Source organism: Typopeltis vanoorti, chromosome 25 (assembly GCF_054136105.1).
Source record: "Typopeltis vanoorti isolate ZY-2024b chromosome 25, IOZ_Tvanoo_1.0, whole genome shotgun sequence".
NCBI lineage: Eukaryota > Metazoa > Arthropoda > Arachnida > Uropygi > Thelyphonidae > Typopeltis > Typopeltis vanoorti.
Window position 1 is genome coordinate 3,788,352 of NC_143573.1, and position 25,079 is coordinate 3,813,430.

Consider the following 25,079-nt stretch of genomic DNA (forward strand, 5'->3'; position numbering starts at 1 on the left):
ATTATCCTGATGAAAGATGTTTTTTTTCTTCTGCAAATCGGGTCTTTTCTCATGAATTTTTTCGTCTAGTCTGGTTAAAAAATTGGAATAATATTCCCCGGTTATTGTTTTACCCTTTTCAAGATAATAAATAAACAAAATGAATTTCAGCTAACACCTTTTTTTTTTTTTTTTTTTTTTTTTTTTTTTTTTTTTTTTTTTTTTATTCCCGTATACGGGGAGTAGGCGAGATGAATTTAGCATCCCAAATTCATTCCCAATCCCAACAATGTGATGACCTTTCCTGCTGATGGAACCGACTGTCTTTGGAGGTGAACGAGTGGCTTCTGTCCACTGTTTTGCCTGCTATTTGGATTCTGGTGTGTTTTGGTGAATCCGTTTCATCCATAGCAATAAATCGACACACAAAATCAGTTTTATTCTTGTTAAAACGCTCCAAGCACTGTTCAGAGATTTTCATGCAAGTGCGTTTTTTGATCTGCTGTGAGTAAGCGCCACACCCATCTTGTGCAAAGCTTTTTCATTTGCAATTCTTCACGCAAAATATATCCCACAAGTTCTTTTGAAATGTATATATTCTCAGCAATTTCAAGTACTTTGACTCGCTGGTCATCCAATACCATATCGTGCACTTGATCAATGATTTCTGGTGTTGTTACAATTTTTGGACGTCCTTCACATGGATCAGCTTCAAGGCTGGTATGGCCACATTTAAACTCGGCAGCTCATTTCTTAATTGTCGAAAACGAAGGAGAAGAGTGCCCATAAACTTTTATGAACTTCGAATGCATTTCTTTTGGCATTAAACCTTCTTTTACAAAGAATTTTATAACCGCACGATACTCAATTTTATCCATTTCAAGGGATAGAGACAACACTTTTGGTTCAGACAGATGTATAAAACAAACTACTTGATAGAATGACTTGCAATTTCACATGGATACTTATGATAGATGTACCAACTTAGGGAAAAAAAAATCTCGCCAATAGTGTTGCTATCTATGGTCGAAGCCGAGAACTTTTCAGACCCCTTCCTATAATCTACTCCAGTTGCCTTTCCACATTTCAAACTTTTGATAGCTTTTACTACTTCAAGTATGTATATATATATATATTCATGATTGATTGCTTGTTGAGTTTTTGTTACCACTGTGCTGTCACTGTGTTTCATTTTGCATTTTTCAAAGTAATTACTCCATACATCAAGGATATCTTTTTCTCTGGTTTTCATGTCAACTTGAATTCATTTTACAGTACTCTTTCCTCCATTTCTGAACTTATTCAACAACCTCCAGAATATCTTGCCACTTTCTTGATATTTATTTTCTATGTTCTTATCAAAGTCTTCCCATATTTTCTGTATTCAAAAGAGCACAAGCTGACTTATTCGTCATGAACTTTTGATATGCTTTCTTCTTTTCCTTCAATGCTTCTTTAACTTCCTGTGTCTACCACGGAGTTCTGAGTTTTCTATCCTTGCAGACAACTTCACTACATGACTCTCTTGCTGAATCAACATTTTCTTCAGGGCTTTCCGGTGAATCTCCAAGGACAGAAATAAATGACATCTGTATTTATTTAATATTAGAATTTAATATCCTTTATTTCTAAAATGCTTATCATTAAGATAAATTTTGGTATGTTAAACTAAAAAATAAACACAAAAATGCAGGTTTTAGACAAGAACTGATTATTTTAAGAAGCATTTCAATTATTTAATCTGTTAGCTAGATGCTAATGCACTTATTGATAGAGAATTCACACACACACACACACACACACACACACAGATTATACCTTATCTCTGAAGTCTTCTAGATTAGATAAAATCGCCCTCTGATAAGTGGATGTTCGTATATAGTCTTGCATCATATTCTGTTGTTGCGATAAGTACCCATAGAACTATAAAGAGAAACATTACATTAGAAAGAAATGAAATCTATACATTTTACCTTTTTCTAAAATATATATATATAAATTATACCTTGACAAATACTTCTACTGTTTATATTATTACCTACTCGTTATTATATCACCTATGAACGTAATGTGTAGAAAAAGTAACACCCAGTAGTTACTTTTCTGAAATTATACTTGGATGCCATTCTATCTGGCTTTAACTTTTGCACAAGTATACCCAGCATAAAATACATAACTGCTGCAATTTAAAATACAAGATTTTTTTAGTAGGAATTCTCTTCAAATTTCTGCAACATCAACCAAGTACCAGACTTTAGTGTTGTAAGAGGAAACAGTATTATTATTATTGGTATCTGCAAACTACAACAGTATCTATGAAAATAACTAGAGAAGAAAAAATATTTTGTTCTAAGAAGGCAATAGACCAAGCATATCAAAAATATCTAATACTGAATTAACAATAAATTAAAAAATTTAGAGTGGAGTAATTAGAAAAAATTTAATCAACTTTACTATGCAGTACTTACAAGCTAACACCATGACCTACTCAGATTGGCTTTTGTAACCATAATTTTAGGATAAGGTAAGTCATATGCTTAAAATCTATTTTCTTTATAGGAAACACCTGTCTAGAAGTAATAAATACTTATCCAGTTTGGGGTAGTACTAAATGTTATCTATCTCTTTGAATGTTCACATATGAAAATACAGGAAAACCTCGTAAGGCGATTAATTAATCCATAAATGTGCACTAAGCAAAGTCGCATTACGTGAATACAATAAACAATAGGGATAATTATAATTCATCCATCAGTTAGTGTAAATTTGGAAAAAAAATTGCTGTATAAGCTATATTAGAGGATAAAAATCAATAGCTTAAATTTTTATTTAATGTCTAACATTTGATTGAGCTACTTTTTTTTACAAAAAATTAAGTAAACATGTTGAATAGTGCTAGACTTTTTCGTCTTGTCATGTTTGCGATAGCTGCCGATAGCTTTATCAAGATTTTAGCAGATTTCCAAGCTTCATTCCATATTAGGATCAGCATAAAACATAATCTCTTTAGAATACTCAATGTGATTGAAAACTCTAGCTCAAGTTATTTTGCAATTACCTTCTTAGTCATAACATTCTCTTCTTGTTCGCACTCCTTATCTTCTTCTTCATATGCATGCCATTCTTCTAGTTGAAGGAGATCATTCTCGCTTAACTGCTCTGAACGGGAATCAAGCAAATTTCTCACATCTTCATTATCCAGTTCATTAAATCCAAGTTCTTTTCCAATTATCTAAAGTATCTAAAGACAATCTTTAGATACTTTGTATTCTGGTTGAGATGCTTCAGTTTTAGCTAGAAAAATTTTTGTTGGCATACGCTTCCAAAAAAGACCAGTTTTGCCGACGTTGAATATTTGCTGATTGTCATGATCACCCTCCTGAATTATTCTTTGCAATTCTTCAGGAAACTTGGCTGCAGAATCTTTATCAGCACTAGCAGATTCCCCAGTTATTCTTATGTTATAAAGTCCAGCTTGATTTTTAAATTGGTCAAACCATCCGAAACTCACAGTAAAGCTTTCACATTCTTCTTGAAATTTGGTCTCTTTTAATGAGGTAAAAATATTGAGAGCTTTTGCATGAATATTTACTGTACTAAGAGGTATTCTTTTTGGTTACAATCATCAATCTAGAGTGACAGAAGGCATTCCACTTGATCATTAAATGGCTTCTATTTGGGTGATCTGCATGCTTAAAGAAGCAGTAGCAACTTTTCCTTGTTCTTTGTATTATTTGCTCTTATTTAATATATTCCAAACTGTAGACTTGCTGTATCCAAGGGTCTCGCACAATCATTGTATTACTAGCGCCACTTTCATGTCTCTTAATGACTTCTGGCTTTACCGCTCACTGCAGATTGGTGACAAAAAAATTTTGTGTAACATAACATACGTGATCAAAAAAATTGCGTTAACTGATTAATCACCCATGAAAAGCAGGAAATAGTACCATTTCACTCAATTGAGCTGATTATCATGAAAAATCTAATTTGCATTAAGCGAGGTTTTCCTGTATTCACTAAAATATTTCACAATGCCTACAAATAACAATTAATGCAGAGATGAGAATTTAAAAATCATTTCTGAGTAGTTTCAGAAATCCAATAATTAATTTTTTCTAGCACTAAATTTTTCAAACATCAATTTGTACAAATAGTTTGAATGGAACGTGTGCTCTAGACATTTAAATAACTTTCATGGTTTACAAATGTAATGAAAAATAAAATTTTATTCAAATTCTGATACATTTCATTAAATGCTATGTGAACATCAGGGAGACAGACCATTAAATATATTCAAACCATGAATCACAATAATTAGTCATAAATTATGCATTTATTAGCTTGTGTCTCTGTTGTTGCAGCTGAAGTGTATGATTACACCAGAGTTCAAAGGAACAATTGTAAAAAGTTGCTTAGATTAAAAAAAAAATTCAAAACAATTATTAATTAAAAAAATATTATGAACAATTATTATTATTATCTGAGACCTCCAGGGAGTCAAGGAAAGCTGTAAATTATCCAACCCAGCTATCATACCTTCCTTTGAATTCATTTACATTAGATGCACTCACGACCCGTAAAATCAATAGTGATCACTTCCCAAGACTTGGAGATTGGCATTTAGTCAGATAGGTTGAGATCTGGATGATTTCATAGTGTTTCACATCTCAAGGAAAAGACGATCAAACCTGAACTTGCTGAAATGAAGTTTTGTCTAGCTCCCAAGAACTCTGTGCCTAGTGTCAATAGCTTGAGAAGCAACGCCAGACTTGTCAGATTCCAAAAGTGTATTACAGTCCTGATGTTCTTTGATTCTAATCAAGGCAGAACAGCCAGTGTGTCCAAAATAGCAAACACCTGGTAAGGAAAGAGGTGGTAATGGTAGACAGTTTCTGAACTGGTTTGAAGGACACAAATAGATCAAATTTACAAAGAATATGTGTTATTTGTTCTGAAGTTCGTTTAATGACTGTAGTCTGGTAGAAGGATGATAATTATCCACAATTTTTTAATGGTAATTTTTTTGTATCCTTCACACATCAGATTGCTTTTAATTTTATTCAGTTCATCAAACAAAAGGGAATAAAAAAAGCAGATTGTATGAGTGCTATGTACAAGACGCTTGATAATACTTATCCCCTGTGATGACTGATGGCAGGAGGACAAGTGAATATATCTACTAGTAAAGGTTGGATTCCGATTAACTGAAAATTCAAAATGGCCTGTGGGATTACCAATTATTAAGGTATCCAAAAATGGTAGTTGGTTGTTGGATTAATATTCAATAGCGAACTTAATACAGAAGTATTAAGTATTTATTTTCTCTAGGAAATGAAGTAATTCTGACTCAGAGTGGGAACAGTCTACAAATATATCATAAACAAAATGTAACCATATACAAGGCTGAGGAAAAAGAGCTGTTTTACTAGATGCTCCATAAAATAATCAGCTAAGGCTCGTGAGATAGGACTGACTGCTCATTACTATTTCTTTGATTTGTTTGAACAACTTATTATGCCATGTAAAACAGCCTGTAGAGTCTCCATAGCCCAGTCAGTATAGACCAAGCCCTATGGCTGTTTTACATGGCATAATAAGTTGTTCAAACAAATCAAAGAAATAGTAATGAGCAGTCAGTCCTATCTCACGAGCCTTAGCTGATTATACAGTGAACTACCCTGTAAAAACTTTAGTGAAAATACAGTCATCCCTCGACTTACATCAGGGTTCTGTTCCATCTAGCAGGATGGAACATTAAATCAAGAGTTATAGGGATCATGGACTTATAAATCCATGACCCCCTATACTAACATAGTTATAGGCTACTGCCACTATAAAACAGGAGAATAATCACTCAAATCTTCCTTCACAGTCACATCTTCATTACCTTCCCTATATGACAGACCAGGCTGCGGCTCTAATGGTGTAACAGTTGTTTTTTTGATGAAAAAGTCCAATGTGCTTTGCTCATTCCTCCTCTTCTTTTCATCATAAATTTGTTTGTAGCAGGCAAATGCATCATGTACTTTCGTTTTTAATAAAAGTAGCATTCAACATTGGGGTTCATGTCTTCAGCCATTTTGAGAACATCTGTAACTGCAGAGAACATTTATGCAAGGCCCTTCACTGTGAATTGTTTAACTACCTCTTCTTGTTTCTCTTTTTCCTCTTCCTTTTTTTTGTTCTTCCTCTTCTGCAACATGTTGGAGGAAGCAGGACCTAATTACGACTACGAATTCAACGCTTCTTTCGGTTGGTTCACGAGATTAAAACAGCGTTTTGCGCTGCATAATGTGAAAATGTATGGTGAACCTGCAAGTGACAATGAGAAGGCAGCCAAGGATTGTGTGGAGAAATTGGATTTTATCCAATTTCTGCGGTTCAACCAATTCTTCATAGGTCAACTCTTCAGGGCCACTTACTATGAGTTGAATTATGTCATCACCATTCACTTCAAGATTCAGATTGTTTGCTAGTCCCACTATTTCTTCACTCAATTTACAAAGGTCTTCATTTTTTTTTTATACTTCTGAAATCGTGCACAAACCTTTTTAATGTCTTTTTCCATATGCCACTGATACATTGAGAGGTCACTTCGTCCCAAGCCATAGCAATGTTTTCAATAAACAAAAACAGCAATGTTTTTGTTTATTGAAAGCCATTTCTGCCACTGAAGGTGGCAGAAATGGCTTGCAAAAAAGTCCTCCATAGACAATAAGCGTTAAACACTGCAAGAACTCCCTGAAGCAGAGTTTGAAGGGAGAAACATCACATTAAACTTGGGGTGAAGATCACTGAGACCTGGATCATTATCTAGAATTAATAAAATTTTAAATTCTACATTTTGCTTTCACACAACAGCTTTCCATTTCACTCGTCGCATAACAGTTGATTAACGCATCCACAAACAATTTTTGAGTCATCCATGACTTCTTATTGCTCCGATAATGAACTGGAAAAGTATGCTTCCTAATGTTTTTGAAGGCTTGTGGATTCTCACACTGTGCCATATCACAAACGGTTTCAGTTTATATCCAGCCACATTATCCCCTAACAGAATCGTAATGCGGTCTTTAAGAGCTTTGAAACCAAGCATAGATTTTAGCTTTTTGTGGATGAATATCTGCTTGGGCATTTTGCTGTGGCAAATAATTTTCCTCCGTAATAATTTTATCCAATTTCTCCACAAACTCCTTGGCAGCCTTCTCATCGTCACTTGCAGGTTCACCATACATTTTCAAATTATGCAGCACAAAACACTGTTTTAATCTAGTGAACCAACCAAAAGAAGTGTTGAATTCTTAGTCGTAATTGGGTCTTACTTCCTCCTTCAACATGTTGAGGAGACTTAGTGCCTTAGCAGTTATAGTGCTAAGGGGCATGTGCTTTTGGTTCAGGCTCTCTATCTATGATGGAAGTAGCTTTTCCATATCAGCAATAGGACCTTGTCGTTGCTTCATCACTATCGCAAATTTAATGGAAGCAGATCATTTCACATCCTCTACGATTTTATCCTTATTTTTCAAAATGGTCGTCACTGTAGAATGAGACCATCAAAAGTCATGTGCTCACAGGCTTACTAGTTTCATGTTGCTTTATAACTTGCAACTTTGTTTCAAGATCAATTGCTCGCATCTTTTTCTGTGATTCTTCACCAGGTTTTTTGATTGGACATATAGGGGTCATGTTGCACAAAATATTGTGAAATATTTAATGATAAATACACAAATAACCTATTTCTCAAACACAAAATCAACAGAGGAACTGTTGAAGACATGTGCCAACTGCCGAGGAAGGGTGTCGCTGAATGTGCTGTTGCCACTGAGCATGATGCATTGTTGCTAAATAGAAACCTTTTTACTTTACGCGCTAGCTGGGGTCTTGTTCAAAAATGTTGGGATTACTGACGTTTCTTCGACTGTACTTGCCTACAAAGTAACCAAGAAATTAAAGATGCCATGGTTTAATCCTTTATCCAAGCGCAAGCAAACAAAGTTGCCACCTGAACTATTTTCAGAACTGGACAGATCATATAAAGAAGCTAATGACCTCACAATCACATGCCTTACTATCCCATAATGCAAAACACATATCCTTACAGACATGTATAATGCTATGCATTATGGGAAGGGTCACTACCCAGACTGCTTTCGAGTTTTATTGAGGTCTCATCGGTGGGAGCCAGACCCAGAGGTGATACCAAGGTTGAAGTAATGCAAAAGTTATTTCTATATACGAGTAGCCAAAAGGTGTTGCACCTTAATAATCTGGATTAGAGATAGTTGTTGGAAGTTTTTCCACTTGGTTATACTAAGAATTATACTAAATGCCAAGAATTGTATTCTTGGTTTAATCCTTTATCCAAGTGTAAGCAAACAAAGTTTGCACCTGAACTATTTTCAGGACTGGGCAACTTGTATAAAGAAGCTAATGACTTCACATCACCTGCCTTAGTATCCAATAGTGCAAAGCACATATCCTTATAGATATGTATCACCAGGAATATGATTCTTGGCATCTTTAATTTACAGTATAACCAAGTGGAAAAACTTCCAACAGCTATTTCTAATCCAGAGTATTTTAATAAGATATGACACCTTTTGGCTATTCGTATATGGAAATATGACTTCTGCATTACTACAACCTTGGCATCATCCCTGGGTCTGGCTCCCACAAATGAGACCTCAATAAAAGTTGAAACCAGTCCGGGTAGTGACCCTTCCCATAATATATGTCTGTAAGGATATGTGCTTTGCATTATGGGATACTAAGGAATGTGATGTGAAGTCATTAGCTTCTTTATATGAGTTGCCCAGTCCCCAAAACAGTTCAGGCACAAACTTTGTTTGCTTACATTTGGATAGAGGATTAAACCAAGAATATAATTCTTGGCATCCTTAATTTATAGTATAACCAAGTGGATAAACTTTCAACAAAGTAACCAAGAGTTGGATACGACTGAAAGGATTAAATCATCTTCATCAATTTAATAGGTTAACAATGTCTTCTGGGAAATCATTCTAAAAACTGAAATCTCTCTTGTTAACATTTGTGTGTCTGGTATGTTGGCGAAGAGGGAGACTACACGAAAAGAAACCACAATCTTGTTACTGCACAGATATAGATCTTTTATTTTCTCTTAAAATCAAGACTGTTTTTAATATTAGGGCTAACATGGCCAGTGAGATTCTGAAGATGACGAGAGAGATGTTTTGCAAGGAAGTAAGTAGGAGAGCTAATATAGTCTACTATTGGGAATAGTCAGTTGCCATCCTTGAGTATTTTAGGAAGACCATAGAGATGAGTTGGACAAGCATGATGAATTAGTATCTTATCAACAGTAGTGGCATTCCATGATTGTACATTGTCTAATAACTTATTTAATTTACTGATTTGACTGTTTGTTGGATCCCTTTTGATAACATTGTGCTGTAGGTTAATCTACCTGACAATATGACTGTTACATATTTCTTGACTGCTGAAACATTGCTTGAATAGGCACATCCCACAATAATGCTATCATAAGAAATCTGGTATGAAAATGCATAAAAAAAAAAGACAAATTATGAAAATCAGCTGAAAAACAAACATCACAAAGACACTCAATAGTGGATCAATACAAATGGTAACAGTTAAATGTTTAGACGTAATCATCAGTAAAGATGGGAAAGATGAACTGAACTGTATCTGACAATTAAATTAAAGATTCAAGGCTGATGGAGTTGCAAGCCAAATGAATCAGCAAAAAAAGCATATAGGACAGTATGTAAACCAATTTTAACATATGAAACTGATGAAATTTGAGTTAAACACAAAGAGAGGAAAATTAAGAGAGAGAACAAATGGCATAAATGACAAAACAATATTAAGAAAAAGAAAAGAAAAGAGAAGCGGATATTAACATTCAAGAATTTTATATAGGTAGAATGGGAGATGAAAGATTAGCAACCAAGGTTTTTGAAAGCAAACTGACATGGAAACATCCAGAAGAAGACTAAAATATAAGATGACTCATTCAAATCAGAAGTACACTGGAATACAGAAAAGTAAAAGCTGATGAGATCAGCAATCCCGTCAAACAAAGAACTATAAAAGCAAACAACAGACTAAATGTAAAACATATATAAAAGAAATAAATAAAACAATGTATGATAGGTTTACAATAACCTATAGTACATTTTGTTCTCTGGTGTACATCTTTGAGCACGTACACTAGAAAATCATCTTTGCTTGCTACGTGTCTCGCAGAGGTGTATTACATTATCAGCCCTGAAGAAGTGCATAGAATACTGTAATAATCTGTAATATTTACAGGTGCCTGAGGCCCAAGACATACCTATCTTATCCTAAATTTGACTTTTGTAATCACAATTTTCAGGATAAGGTGGTTAACCTTATGTTAAATGATGGTTGCTAGTTCACTGGAGTAGTGTTCATGAAACTGCTTGTAGAAAAATTAAAGATACCAAGAAATTATATACTTGGTTTAATCCATTATCCAAGTGTAAGCAAACAAAGCTTGTGCCTGAAGTAACTTTCAGGACTGGGGAAACTCGTGATAAAGGTTGTATAAGTTCTCATCACACCAGTCCTGAAAGATACTTCAGGTGCAAACTTTGTTTGCTTACACTTGATAATGGATTGAACCAACCAAGTGAAAATCTTTTAACAACTACTTGTAGAAAAGACACCAGGTGAAGTAGTGCATAAGTAAGACAGTGAATGAAATGCAACAGTGAGGGAGGGATCATTTATCAGCTAAATTACACCCTGTGGACAGCATTGAGAACTTTGGGGAGGTTTAGGTGCACTGTCCCAAACCTGTAAGCAGTATTCTAAGGATGAGTGGATTTGAGATTTATATAAATTTAGCAGCTGAGTGGGAAAAAACAGTATTCTGAGCAGAAGAGAATGCTTAGATTTTTTTGGATGCTGACGAAGTGATTGATGGGATGTGTTCATCCCAGGAGAGGCTTGGGGTAAATGTTAGTCCAAGTAGAGATTAGATCCTGTTTGACAATTTGTATATTACTGAGGATAAAGGTAATGAAGCTGCAATCTTTTTTACAAGGGAAAAGAACAATGTTTAATGCAATGACGTTTGTCAAATGCCTAGCACAAAACTGGTACTATCATCAGAAAAACTTTGGATAGCATTAGTGATAATTGAGAGTTGGTCGTTTATGAGAAGGAGAAAGAAAATTGGTGATAAAACAGAGCTTGAGGCACTCCTACATTGGTGCAAAGCTGGAAGAGAGGTCTGGTTCTACTTTCACGAGGAGATGCAGTGAAAGTAGAACCAGAAAGAAAGAAAGGTTACCCAATTACAGACAGTAGCAGGTGGACCAAAGTATGGCAATCTGTTCAGTGCCAGATGTGACAAAAAAAGCTTGGGAAATGTCAAGAGCAACAGCACATCCATATCTAAACCTTACAATGGCATGTATTCAGTGGTGAATGGTGTAGGTTAAGAGATCAGTCATGGGCCTTGAATGCCAGAATCTAAACTAGTGGTCATGGATTAACTGATGGTTCTCTAGGAAGGGGAAAAGTTGATTATAGATGACTTTCTCCAATATTTTAGAGAAGACAGAGGTGATGGTGACTAGTCAGCAGTTTGACAGTAAACTGCCATCTCCTTTTTTTTTTTTTTTTGGAACAGGCTGAATACATGATTACTTCCATGTGATGAAATAAATGCCAGCTGAGTACTACCAAAGATTATAGAGACAACAGAACAGGTGTTAGCACTAATGCAGAATGCTTGAGTTCAATTGAGAGATTAAACTTTATGTGCAAGTTATTTAGTACTTTTCTGATGTTTTTTTGCCAAAAAAACCCACAGGAGGCATATATTGCTCATATTCTGATATGGTTCGATAAGAAAGAGATTAGCTTTGTTAATCTATGGAGTTGGAGGGAAACAGTAACACCATGAGATCAGGTTTATCTTTGTGTTCTGTAACAGTGATGCCATCTGGGTGAGAGAGAGAGAGAGAGAGAGGAAGCACAGGTGAGCAGAAATTGCATTCCATGGCCTTAGCAGGGGACCAGGTGGCACTGCTTCCATTTGGCTATGCAAGTTTTCTGTTGTTGGTCTTTATGTCGTCAGATTTAGATCTGCTAATTTGCATTTATTGCATGCTTCAAGCATAGGCTGAATATGAAGCTGGGGTCCTTGATACAAACCTATCATAAATTACTTTATTATTATTATTCAACTGCTTTAGTATACACTTTCTATTGAACCAGAGCTTGGTTCAACAGAAAGTTGAACCAAGCTGAAGCCTCTTGGTTCAACTTGGTTCTGGGAAGAATGGGGAATAAAGGCTTTCATGCTGGTGATGATAATTACTGTGACTCACTCAGCAGTAGGTTTTGAATTAGAAGAGTGGAAGCAATGTTCAGACCATGGAATAGAAATTCTGGGATAATCCCACTTGGTGCCTTTGTAGTGCCAAAGGACACGAAGCTGGGAGTGGTTGGAAAAAGGGAGTTCTGTGAGAGAGGAGACCCCTATAGTGTATCTGAAAGAAGTGATTAAAAGGATAAAGTGTATCAGAAGATGGAAAGTTATTAAGATTTCGGGAGGTAGATGTACGATTTGCAATTAGGTCATTGCTTACAGCAGACTTCCACATCTTGTTTCAGTTTGGTCAGTTGTTCAAAAAGGAAAGCTAGTTGGAACTGTGAATTAAAGTCACTAAGAAAATGACTTTACTATTTGAATAGCTGGACTGCTGTCAGTTGAGCTTCAAGGAGAGGAAGGCAAAGAGGTCAGAGTCATTTTTAGAGGTTTAGAGACCAATAAATGCAGCAGAAGGTCAAAAGTAGTGATTTAATTAAATTAGCTATTACCTGGCAAAAAACATTAGATCTCACAAAGACACATGTGCCACCCTTGTGGTAAAAGGTATCATATAAAGTGTGAAATTTAAACACTGAACACAGATAATAGTGGATGTAGTAGCAGTTTGCATTTCTCTCAAGAATAAGAGGTCTTGTCTGGATGACTAAGTGATCATGAAAGTTGTTTATATTAGTATTTATTCCATAGATGTTAGCAAATTGGATGTGAAAGTGAGTTTTTATTGTGGAGATTCTGGCATGATTTGTATGTTATGCTTCAGATATCCAAAATATCTATGTTTAGATGTCTCTTTATCATGTGATTCATTTTACTGTAACTCTTTTTCCCATTCCAAAACTTTTTCAATAACCTTTTCATGATACTTCTCTTCCATACTCTTACCAATCTTCCCATGACTTATTAAATTTCATTACATGGGAAAATCTTCCCATGTAATGAAATTTAAGTTATTTTTAGCTTTTTATCAGAAATTTTCTTCCATATTAATCTTATCTATCAGGTTTCCAACATCATCAAACTATATTTTGATGACATTAAGTAGTATCTTAGTTTTCTGTAAAACTACTAAATGTATCAATTTCTTAGAACTTGGTCTTCTGAGATCTAGATATTCTTGTAAGCCTTTTTTTCAACCACCCTGGTAACACACCCAAACACCTTTTCTAACCTTGTACAGTCTTCATTCCTAACAACAGTAAGTTACTTTCTAATATTTTTATTTTAATAGAATATGGCACAAAAAAAAAACAGTACTGAACAACTACAATGATATATGTTATGAAGTAAAGTCCAGGACTGTTTTTTTTCTCTTTTGTGCTATACCATATAATTTCATTTTTAATATATCATATGGGAATATCTGCCAGAGGGAGAAGTCAGAGTTGCACGTGTAAAGAGATAAGTTTTAATTATTTTTATTACAGGTTTTTTTTTTTTTTTTTTTTTACACATATTGCACAGCATACTATACGATTTTGTGGTATGCAGTGCTTTGCAGCATGTACGCATCACGACAGATATGTGGCAAGTGAGAGATCGAGTGTGCATATATGTGGAAAACGGGAAGAATTTTGTGATTTGGACATTAGTATAACGCACCTCAACATTGTTAAGTCAGAAACTTTACATCAGAGAATGCTGACCAAGAGAGATGAGTAAGGTGAGCAAGGGTGAAAATAAATGACAGTCCTAATAAAGAGAGATCAATGTGGGTGAAAAAAAATAAATGCAGGGAGCAAAAATAAATGTATGGCAAGTTTGAAACATTGTGAAGTTTTCCGAGATGGTGTTAATTGGGAAGATGAATAGCAATTCAGAGTAGGTAGCTTGCAGAGAGAGAGAGAGAGAGAGATTTGCTGAAAGAAGTGGAATGTCTTGGGAATGAGTCGAGTAGCGTGAAAGGAGAGATTAGATTGGAAACAATGAACACAAAGCAAATCTGAGTAGGGGTAAGAGAGAGTTATGGGAATGATAGAGGAGAGCCAGTAAAAGAGAGGAAATGAGAAAAATGTGAAAGACTGCTGGAACCAGGGATGGAGAGATGACAGGACAACAGGTAAGTAGGGTAGCAAAGAAAATGTTAGAGGAGAGAGGAAGTGAGGGATTCAGGTGAGCAAGGAAGAAACAGAGGGGTAAGACGTGTGATATGGAGACTTGGTGATCGTTGGTGTTCAAGATAGAATGCCTCAGGAGTGGCAATTAAGAGAGGTGAAAAGATGGATGAGAGGATTGTGGCCACAAATGACTTGAGAGGCAGTGCAAATCAGGTGGCAAGCAATCCGAGGTTGTACGAAAGAAGGCAGAGAGGTAAGTAGTGTGTCTTACCCAGGTATGATAATGCAGAGCTGTGGAGAAGAGCATCAGTAATAATAGTATAATAGCCAGAATGTGTTAAAGGCGAAGCTTTGAATACGTGGATGCATGGAGGGATATCTGAAGACAGAGAAGAACTGTATGCAAGAGACTGTTTGTATTTGAATGAAGGACATAGGCATTTGGAAAGAATGCTGTTTTTTGAGCAAGTCAGTATGTCAAAGCAGGGAAACTAGAATGATTATGTTGGATGATAAGGAGAAGAAAGGGAAATACATTGGGAGGGGATAATAATTTATACTAACACCAGTAGTATCTGGACTAAAGGAGAGATGAATTGGTGATATTGATAGCATTGATTCTTATAGCTTGAGATGAATTGGTGGCACTTATAGCATCAGCCTGTCCAAAGATTATTGGGATCTCCAAGATGTGTTTAACAGAAGATGTTATACTGACAGGAATAGAAGAATCAGGGAATAGCATTTTTCAACAGGATAGGAAAGGAAAATGCAGTGGTGGATTACTGCTCATAATAAGTGATGACTTATGTCCTCTCAGAGTGGATGATTTGGAGGGCAATGGCACTAATGGTTTTGAAAGCATATGGTGTGAGGTAAATATCCTGAGGTGGGCACGACAGGATATTTAGTGGGATGTTGTGACAAGCCAGGGGGAGAGTATAGGGCGAAGAGCGTGTTTATATATAGTGAGGAGATGTTTAAGCAGTTGAACTTGGCAAGTGTAAAAAGAATGATTGTTATGGGAGATTTTAAGTAGCAATATAAACTGGGAAGAGGAAACTGCATGTAGTAATAAGGGAATAGAATTAATGAAATTCTTGAGTGACAAATGTCTTAGGCAACATGTAATAGAAATAACGAGGTTGAAGAGTTTTAGATTTGGTCAGCATCAGAAGAGCTATTTATAACTGAGATGGCATCTCTGTGCCCAGTTGGATAGAGAATGACCATGTGGTTTTGACTTGGAAGATGAATAGACATGAAGGAGTATAAGAGAATAGATTGTATGTTGAATTATAATAGTCTTCGATATCAACTTGGGGCAGTCCCACAGAAAGATGAATTGGAAGGACAAGATGTCATCAGTGCTTGGGAACTTATGAAGGCATTTATTAGCATCAATAGCAAGCTGTATACTTCAAGTGAAGAGAGCACAATTTGGTGTTAAGCGAATGACAAACAATATCAAATGGGGAACTGCAGGTAAAAAAGAGGTTATGGAAGAGATGTAAGGAGAGGTGTGGAGGGCAGATGCATGAAGAATATGACTCAGTGGTAAGGAAGGGAAAACTGGAATATGACAAAGAGATTGGCTCTGAGATCCAAAAAAAATCCTAAGTAATTTTTTTGCTATCTAGCCAGTAGGAGAAGAAATAATCGGAGAATGACACTGGTGGATAAAAATGGGAATAGAGTGACTGATGCAAAGGACATAGTGGAGTTGTTCACTGAACACGTTATTGGGGTATTTCATCCTGGAGAATTGGGTTTTAATACTAGAGGGATAGGGCAAGTTTGAGGTTTAGAAGTGCAAGAAGAGAATGTGTTTGAAATAGTGGGTATTATGAGTGTCAATAAAGGGCTGAATGGGATTTTGTCACAGGTTTTGAGAGAATGTGCTAAAGAACTGACAGCTCCATTGACCTGGATTTTCGAAAAAGTCTAGCCATGGGAAAGGTACCCAAGGAATGGAAGAAAAGTAAAATAGTGCCATTGCATAAGGGTGGCAGTAGGCTGGAAGTGTCAAACTACAGATAAGTTTGTATTTCATCGGTAGTGTTAAGATCTAGGAGAAATATTATTATATAATAATAATATTATCATATAATAATATGATAATAATACTATGGTTAATAAATGATTGCCTTTTATAAAAAAATGACAAGAGCAGTTGATGAGGGAAAGACATTCTACCATTTTTTTTTTTATTTTACAAAGGCAGTTAATAGGGTACCACACGATAAGCTAATATTTAAGTTGCAGCACATGGGTTTAGATGTCAGTGATATAGGTTAGTGAACTGGATTAAGAATTGGTTACCTGATAGGTATCACAGGGTTGTGTATGTAAGTTGTGTATCAAGGAGGCAAAAGGTTACAAGTGGGGCCAACAGGACTCAGTACTGTGACCTGTATTGTTTAACCTTTATATCAGTGACATTGTTAATGGATTGCACGGGGATATTCAGTTGTTTCCAGATAATATGAAGCTGGGACAGGTTATTAACAATAGTGAGATGCAGTAGCCCTGCAAGACGATTTGAATAAACTAGACAAATGGGTAAATGAATGGGGACATCAGTGTAATGCAGCAAGATGTAAAATCTTGAAGTTTGGGATACATGGATGGGAGGCTGCATACTCTGTTGGAAGAACTGTACTGGAGGAAGTGGCAGAAGCAAGGAATCTAGGGATGATAATTGACAGAAACTGGAAATTCAGGGAACATTTTGCAAAGGTGGTGAAGGTAACCCAGAGGATTGCTGTAATACTGAGAAGGATGCTGACCAACAGAGATAAAAGATTTGTCATTCTATTGTATAAAGCCGTGATCAGACCACACCTGGACTATTGTACCCAAATTTGATCCCCCAGGATTTCATGAGGATAAATTAACCATGGAAAGAGTGCAGAGGCAGATAAAGATTGTAGCAGGACTGTACAATGTTAGTTATGAAGATAGGCTGAGGGAATGTGGACTGCAGAGTTTGGTAGATAGAAGAGAGGTGATGATTGAGACTTTTAAACTGTTGAGAGGTAATTACAGGGTTGACACTGAGGAGTTCTTTTATTTGGTGGAACAGGGGAAAGGAGCGAGGACAAGGGGGGGGGGATTCCTGCAAGTAACACAAAGAAGTTGTGAGCAAGAGGGTGAGTAGTTTCTTTGCGTGGAGGATTGTTGAAGCGTGGAATGCATTGCCTGATATAGTGGTGAGTGCACAAACAGTCAGTGAGTTAAAGAATTGGTATGTTACTGTTTTCTAGGGTGGGTCTGCAACGATGAGTCTTGGAATTCCATGGAAGCCTGAATAATAATAATATAATTTTCATTAATGCCAATCTTTTACCCTCTCTAATTTTCCAAATAACTCTTATCTGTCATGATATATGAAGGGTACTTGAAATTCAAGTTTTAGATTCACAAGTTAAAATTGGTTTTACTATTATCTTGAATTCTTCTAGCTTAATGTTTAGGCTGAATTCTCCCTTATTCCATATAAATTTATGGAATAATTTCTACCATACCAGCTATACTTATTCTATTATCCATATATCTCCTATATCTATATCTCCTTCAATGTTTAATTATACTGTAATTTAAACTGCAAAAACAAAATTGTTTACTATATTATTATTAGCTGAGACCTTGAGGAGTCTCAGACTCACTGAGGAAGGCTATAAATCACCCAAACCAGCTGTCATACCTTCCCTTAAATTCATTCACATTAGATGCACTCACTACCCCTAAATGCAAACTATTTCACTCACTCACTGCTCTCTCTCTGGGAGAAAAACCTAGCTCTTACCTCTTTCTTAACTTTGAGCAAACTTAACTTCCATGGATGCCCCCGTGTTCTCTTCCTACCTTCCACGTAACAAAAAATTTCGTCAGACGATATCTTATAACACCCATTCATAAGTTTATAGACTACTATCAACCCTCTTTCTCCTGTTAACCAGAGTCTGCAATCTGTCCTCATAATCCAGATATAATCTTTGTAAACTCTTCTTTGCACCCTTTCCACAGCTTCTTTATCCCCTTGGAATCCAGGAAACCAAATCTGCACACAATAATCCAGATGTGGTTTTATCCAAGCCTTATAAAGAGGCAAAATGACTCCCTTATCCTTACATGTGAAGGTTCACTTCAACTTCGAAATTATCTTCTGAGTTGTATTTGCAACTTCTGCAGTGTGACCTTTTAACTTCAAATTACAATCTACCAACATGGCAAGATTCTTTGCCTCCTCAGATTCTTGAAGCATAGCCCCACTGATATAACATGCCACTGAAACTAATCACCCCAAAGTGCATAACTTTGCACTTACTAACATTAAACTGATAGTCATTTTTTTTTCATTTGTCCAAATTTTCAGCCTATTCAAATCACTTTGTAAGTGCTGAATATCAGTAGCATCCATGAATGCCTGGTCTATCTTTGCATCAGCAAACAACTGCACAGCTGATGTTATTAATGCATAGACTGAACAATAATGGCCCAAGGACTGACCCCTGAGGTACATCAATGGTCATTTATTTATTTATTCAACTTCATACTGAGAGTGCAGTATTATACTTACAAATCTTACTAGGCTGAAACCTTTACAAGAGATCACCTGATTCTGACACGAGGCATCCTAACAGTCATACGCTAATGGCAGAGCCAAGCCACCAGTGTGCCCTGCAGAGCACGCAGAGACAGAATTTTAATGTCTCCATATGTCAGTCCTAATAAATCTGGCAGATTCACACCCATTGTATACCACGTTTTGATATCTGTCTGTACCATCCCCTGATCCAAGTCAAGAGTTTATATTCCAATCCCATATTCTCCAGTTTATGCAAAGCCTTTCGTGTGGTATCCTATCAAATGCCTTAGAAAAATCCAACATTATCATAGTGTATCCATTCCCTTTATCCAATTTGGCCTTAACACTGTTAAAATAAGAGCAAATTGCTAAAACATGACCTTCCTTTAGTAAACCCATGCTGCTCATTACAGAGTATAGTATGTTTGTCTACCCATTTCTGTATGCGAGTTCTTACGAACTTCTCTAAAATCTTCACTACCACACCAGAGATACTGATAGGTCAGTAGTTAGACACATTAATTTTCGCACCACCCTTGTACAATGGAACTATCATACATTCCTTCCATTCCTGTGGGATCATTGTTGAGCTGACACTCAAGTTACATAAACATGTGAAAGGACTAGCCAATTCAGCTGAACATTCCTTTAGCAAATGGGTTGATATTCCATCTGTCCCTATAGACAAATTCTTATCCAGGTTATGCAACAGCTCTTCAACCTCATTTTCATAAAACTCTTCATCCAATGTGCACCATGGAACACTGTGCACCATGTTACATGCACCTGGTTGATATATATTAGCAAATGAGCACTCATTAACTGAAAAATCTCATTAACTTCCAACACTTGAGTACCATCTGCATTCAATAAAGTTATTCTTTCACATTCATTTTTTCATTTGCTTGCAGCATAATGATAAAATTCTTTTGGAATGCCTTTAACTTCCATGGCCAATTTCTTTTCATACTCTGATTTAGCTTTCTGCACAATACTCATTACTTTTCTGGCCTGAGTTTTGTATATTTCATAACTCCTCTCACTGTTATTCAGCTTTAGCTTTCTGCACAATACTCATTACTTTTCTGACCTGAGCTTTGTATATTTCATAACTCTTTCACTGTTATTCAGCTTTAGCTTTCTGCACAATACTCATTACTTCTCTAAATTTACTGTTGTCAATATGCAGATAATTCCACAAAAATCCAAATAAATTGCAATTCATTTACTGCTTCATAATGACAAGATAAAATTTTGATAATTTTCAGAAAGGCGAAAAAAAGTAGAGTTTTTTTTTATAAAAAACACTTGACTTTTAAAGCAATCTTTAATAGTATTACATTCTTGGTTGATATCACTACTATTATTATTCAATTTTTTTCTAATTTTGCATCTTTTTTCTGAAAATTCATTACATTTATTTCTAAGTTATCAGCGACAAGATTGCTTGCAGTAAATATATGACACATTTTTCTCTGAACTCTTTTAAATCTGAAAGCAAACTTTTAATGTTGTTCTTCCACATCAATTGTTAAATTTATTTCATGAGAAATTTTGTTTCCATAAAGTATTACCATCAACACTTTAAACCAGACATTGCTCAAAATTACACACTCAAAGCAATTAATACATGTTAAAATTCCATTCAAACCTGACCTAGTTTCTATACTTCAAAGAAAATTGGTTCTGTTGCTTTTTTTTTTTTATTCTGGGTAAATGATTTGCAAATAGCGTTATTCTTGTGGACCAATGCATCTCTGATAAATTGTGCACAAACTGTTAATATACTGTATTAAAATTTCCTTTTTTTTTTTTTGAGACATGACTAAATATATGTTTTTTGAACTGTTTCAAAAAATTTCACTGTTTCATTGAAAGATTTGGTAGCCTGAATGCTACAAAGCTTTAACGAATGGCAGATGCATGGAAAATAGACTTCCCAGCTCTCAGAGCCATAAGTTAAAATTGGTTTGAAAACTGTCTTATATACAGTAATTTAGAATTTTGACTAATTTCTCTCTTATTCCATATAAATTTATCCAATTGCTTCCTACCATACTGACTTTGTTGATTTTGTGGTCTATTTCCATATTTAATTTACTATCTTCACTAAAAATCGTGCCTAAGTAGCAGAAATGTTTTACTTGTTCTATTGGTTCTCCATTCAAGATGCAGTTGATGTTTTCAATGTTTCTGACTATTTTCATTGTCTTTGTAATGCTGATTTTCATACTAAATTTATTACAGCAGTTATTCAATTTGGTTAGGGAATCCCTGCAGACTTGGCCTGGATTTATTAAGAAATATAACATCATCTGCATAAAGTAAAGAGCAAAGATTAACATCTCAAATTTTGATATCAGCTTTAATATCAGTTTTCTTCATAATCTGATCAATATAGATGATATAAAACAGTGATATAAAACTTAACATCAAACCATCTCCCTATATCTCCTTCAATTCTAGTTGCTGATTTAGAACTCAAATATAGACTATGTGCTGCTTGATATAATGTCCCATTTACACTATATAACTGGAGCGTTTTGAACTGCTTTCCACTTGACACCTTGTCATATGCCATTTTCATATATACAAAATTTAAATGCAGATTCTTGTTATATTCCCATGATTTCTTAACTATTTGTCGTACAGTGAAAATCTGATCCTGACAATCTCTGTTTGGCCTGAATACAGCTTGTTATTCTCAAAGCTTTTCCTCCACAATTTCACCTGGTTCATGGTGAAAACAACGGGAAACTTGTTTAACTGGCCGACGCCCCAGCCAGTATGAAATTCAGTCATGTTGTACCATCATTTAATATTGTGGTTTAATCCAATAAGAATAAGATTTGGTTGGCTAAATCCCAAATTGCCAGCCCCAACCTCATTCGTTCAGTATCCAGGTAGATACCTAGCAGGGTGCACCAAGAGAAGGTGCAGATTGGACATTAGGTCAGAAGCCCTGGTTGGTTCTCCACATTACTTTAAAGGCTATGTGTAAGTCCCCTATCAGTTATACAGCTTTGACCCTTAAGCACCCCAAAGAAAGAAATGTAAGAAAGTTATAAACAATGAAAGTTGTGCAGCTCTCAGATGTGAACTGCAGACTAAAATACACAAACATTATTGAAGAAAAAATTAAAGTTTGAGAAAAGAAGCAAATCTTGGAGATTCAGTGGCAAGTTCTGAAGAAAACATTGATTGATTCAGCCAAAGAGGCATGTGGTAAAGTTGTCTGCCTGCAAGGATGGAAAAAGCAGGTGGTTAAAGAGGGAAGATAAAGAGACAGTGAAGGAAAAGAAGAAAGCAAATCAAAAGTTACTGTCAAATAAGTCATTTTGTGCTCTTAGAGAATACCAAGACAAATGTAAGAAAGCTAAACACTGTGTAAAACTAGCTAAACAAAAGTCATGACAGGACTTTGGCAAGAACATAGAAAATAAATATCAAGAAGGCGGCAAAATATTCTGGAGGTTGTTGAAGAAGCTTAGAAATGGAGGAAAGAGCTGTAAAAGATGTAAAAGGAGTTAGAGATGATAAAAGGTGACATGAAAACAGGAGAAAAAGATATCATTGAAATATGGAGTAATTACTTTGAAAAATTGCTAAATGAAACAATCAGTGACAGCACAGTGGTAAAAAACACTGACTAGGCATGCAATCAGGAATACATATCCATTCTTCAAGTAGAGAAATCCATCAAAAGCCTGAAATTTGGAAAGGCAGCAGGAGTAGATGATATTCAACCAGAAAGGCTGAAGTATGAAGATATAAAAGTCTTACAGTGGCTGCACTGAATAGTTCAGAAGGCCTGGACAGAGGGATGAATTCCAGATGATTAGAGCTCTCATAGCATGCATATATAAAAAGGGAAATAAAACTGAATGTGAGAATTACAGAGGTATTTCCCTACTGAGTGTTTCCTGATAAGATTTATGCAGGTATACTTGAGAAACAGTTGAGAAGGATTGTGAAAGAGAAGTCGGTGAAAAACAAGCTGGATTCAGGTCAAATAGAGGTATTTCCCTACTGAGTGTTCTTGGTAAGATTTATGCAAGTATACTTGAGAAACAGTTGAGAAGGATTGTGTAAGAGAAGCTTGGTGAAGAACAAGCTGGATTCAGGCCAAATAGAGGCTGTTGGGATCAGATTTTCACTTTACTGCAAATAGTTGAGAAATCATGAGAATATGACAAAGATCTGTATTTAAGTTTTGTAGATCTTGAAAACCCATATGACAAAGTGCCAAGAGAGAAGCTATTCAAAATTAGCAGTTAGAAGTGAAGTACAGAAAGATGGGTTTAATGTTAAATCTGGAATCAGTGAAGGATGTACATTACCTACATGGATCACACTACGAAGTGGTATTAAACCAGATATCAAAATTGGAAATGTCAATGTCAGCTCTTTGCTTTATGCAGACGATGTTATACTTTTAAATAAATCCGCTACTAGTCTGCAAGATTCACTGACTAAATTGAATAACTGTTATAATAAATATGGTATGAAAGTCAGCAGTAACAAGACAAAGACAATGAAAATAGGCAGAAACATTGAAAATATCAACTGCATTGTGAATAGAAAACCTATAGAACAAGTAAAACATTTCAGCTACTTACAAATGATTTTTAATGAAGATGGTAAATTAAATATGGAAATAGACAACAGAATCAACAAAGCTGGTATAGTAGGAAGTCAACTGAATAAATTTATATGGAATAAGAGAGAAATTAGTCAAAATACTGATTAGCTGTATACAAGATTTTAACTTTTGTATCTGAGAATTGAGTTAGAAGTAAAACAGTTGACCAAAGACTAGAGACCACAGATATTAGAGTCCTGAGAAAGATTAGGGGCATGAACAGATGGCATCAATGGCAATATCATATTAAAAACAAGGATATTAGGAAAGAACTTGATACTGTCAGCATCCCGGAATGCATTAGCAGAGGTAATCTCAGGTGGTATGGTCACTTAAACAGAATGGGAGAGGAAAGATTAGCAAAACAAGTGTTTTCTGCCAGGTTGGTAGGAAAAAGATCCAGAGGAAGATCAAGATATAGGTGAATTGATACAGTAAAAAGTGCCTTTGAGAATAGAAATATAAGATCTGATAATGTTGTAGTAATAACAGGTAATAGATTGATTTGGAGGAAAATTGTAGAGATTGTAGTAAGTTGGTAAATATGCAAGTTTTTCATGTAGTACTATCATATCCTGTACACCCTTTGATGGTACATATCATTAATTTGATGATGAAGGAAATGTGTACTCCATAAAGTGAGATGAAATCTATAGTAAAACTGTTTTTCTTGGAACTGTTTTTGGAACAGTTCAATTAAGCATACCATTGTTAGTGATTATTTTTATGTCCTATTCAGGGAATGAAGGAAAGATGCTTTACATCAAACTATATGTATGGTGGAATGCCTTCCTGCAATGAGTTCTTGGCAGTATCACATAATAACTTGTTCTCTAAAAGAAAATATATATAAGCATAATAGTATAATAGCATAAAAGTATATGAGGATGGTCTGCAAAGTTCTATGCCTCGACCACAGATGGCAACACTATCGACAAGATTTTTTTTTCCTAAGTTGGTCATTTGTCAGAAGCATCCATGTAAAATTTCAAGTCATTCTATCACATAGTTTGTTTAATATAGCTGTCTGAAGCAAAAGTGTTGTCTGTATCCCTTGAAATGGATAAAATTGAGTATTGTGCAGTTATAAAATTTTTTGTAAAAGAAAGTTTAACACCAAAAGAAATTCAATCGAATTTCATAAAAGTTTGGTTATGGGCACTTTTCTCCTTCGTTTTCGACAATTAAGAAATGGGCTGTATGGGCTGTGAGTTTAAACATGGCCATACCAGCCTTGAAGATGATCTACGTGAAGGACGTCCAAAACGTTTAACAACACCAGAAATCATTGATCATGTGCACGACATGGTATTGGATGACTGGCAAGTCAAATTGCGTGATATTGCTGAGACTATAGGCATTTCAAAAGATTCTGTAGGATATACTTTGCATGTATACCTACACACCAGAATCCAAACAGCAGTCAAAACAGTGGACAAA

General features: G+C 35.5%; 1 protein-coding gene across 1 annotated transcript in view; it reads right to left on the minus strand.

The window, feature by feature from the left end:
* Art4 (arginine methyltransferase 4) overlaps positions 1 to 25,079 on the minus strand; it is a 327,729-nt gene that overhangs the window by 239,372 nt on the left and 63,278 nt on the right. The window contains 1 exon segment of the mRNA XM_090414215.1: positions 1,798 to 1,902. Coding sequence (XP_090270341.1) covers positions 1,798 to 1,902 — 105 coding nt within the window.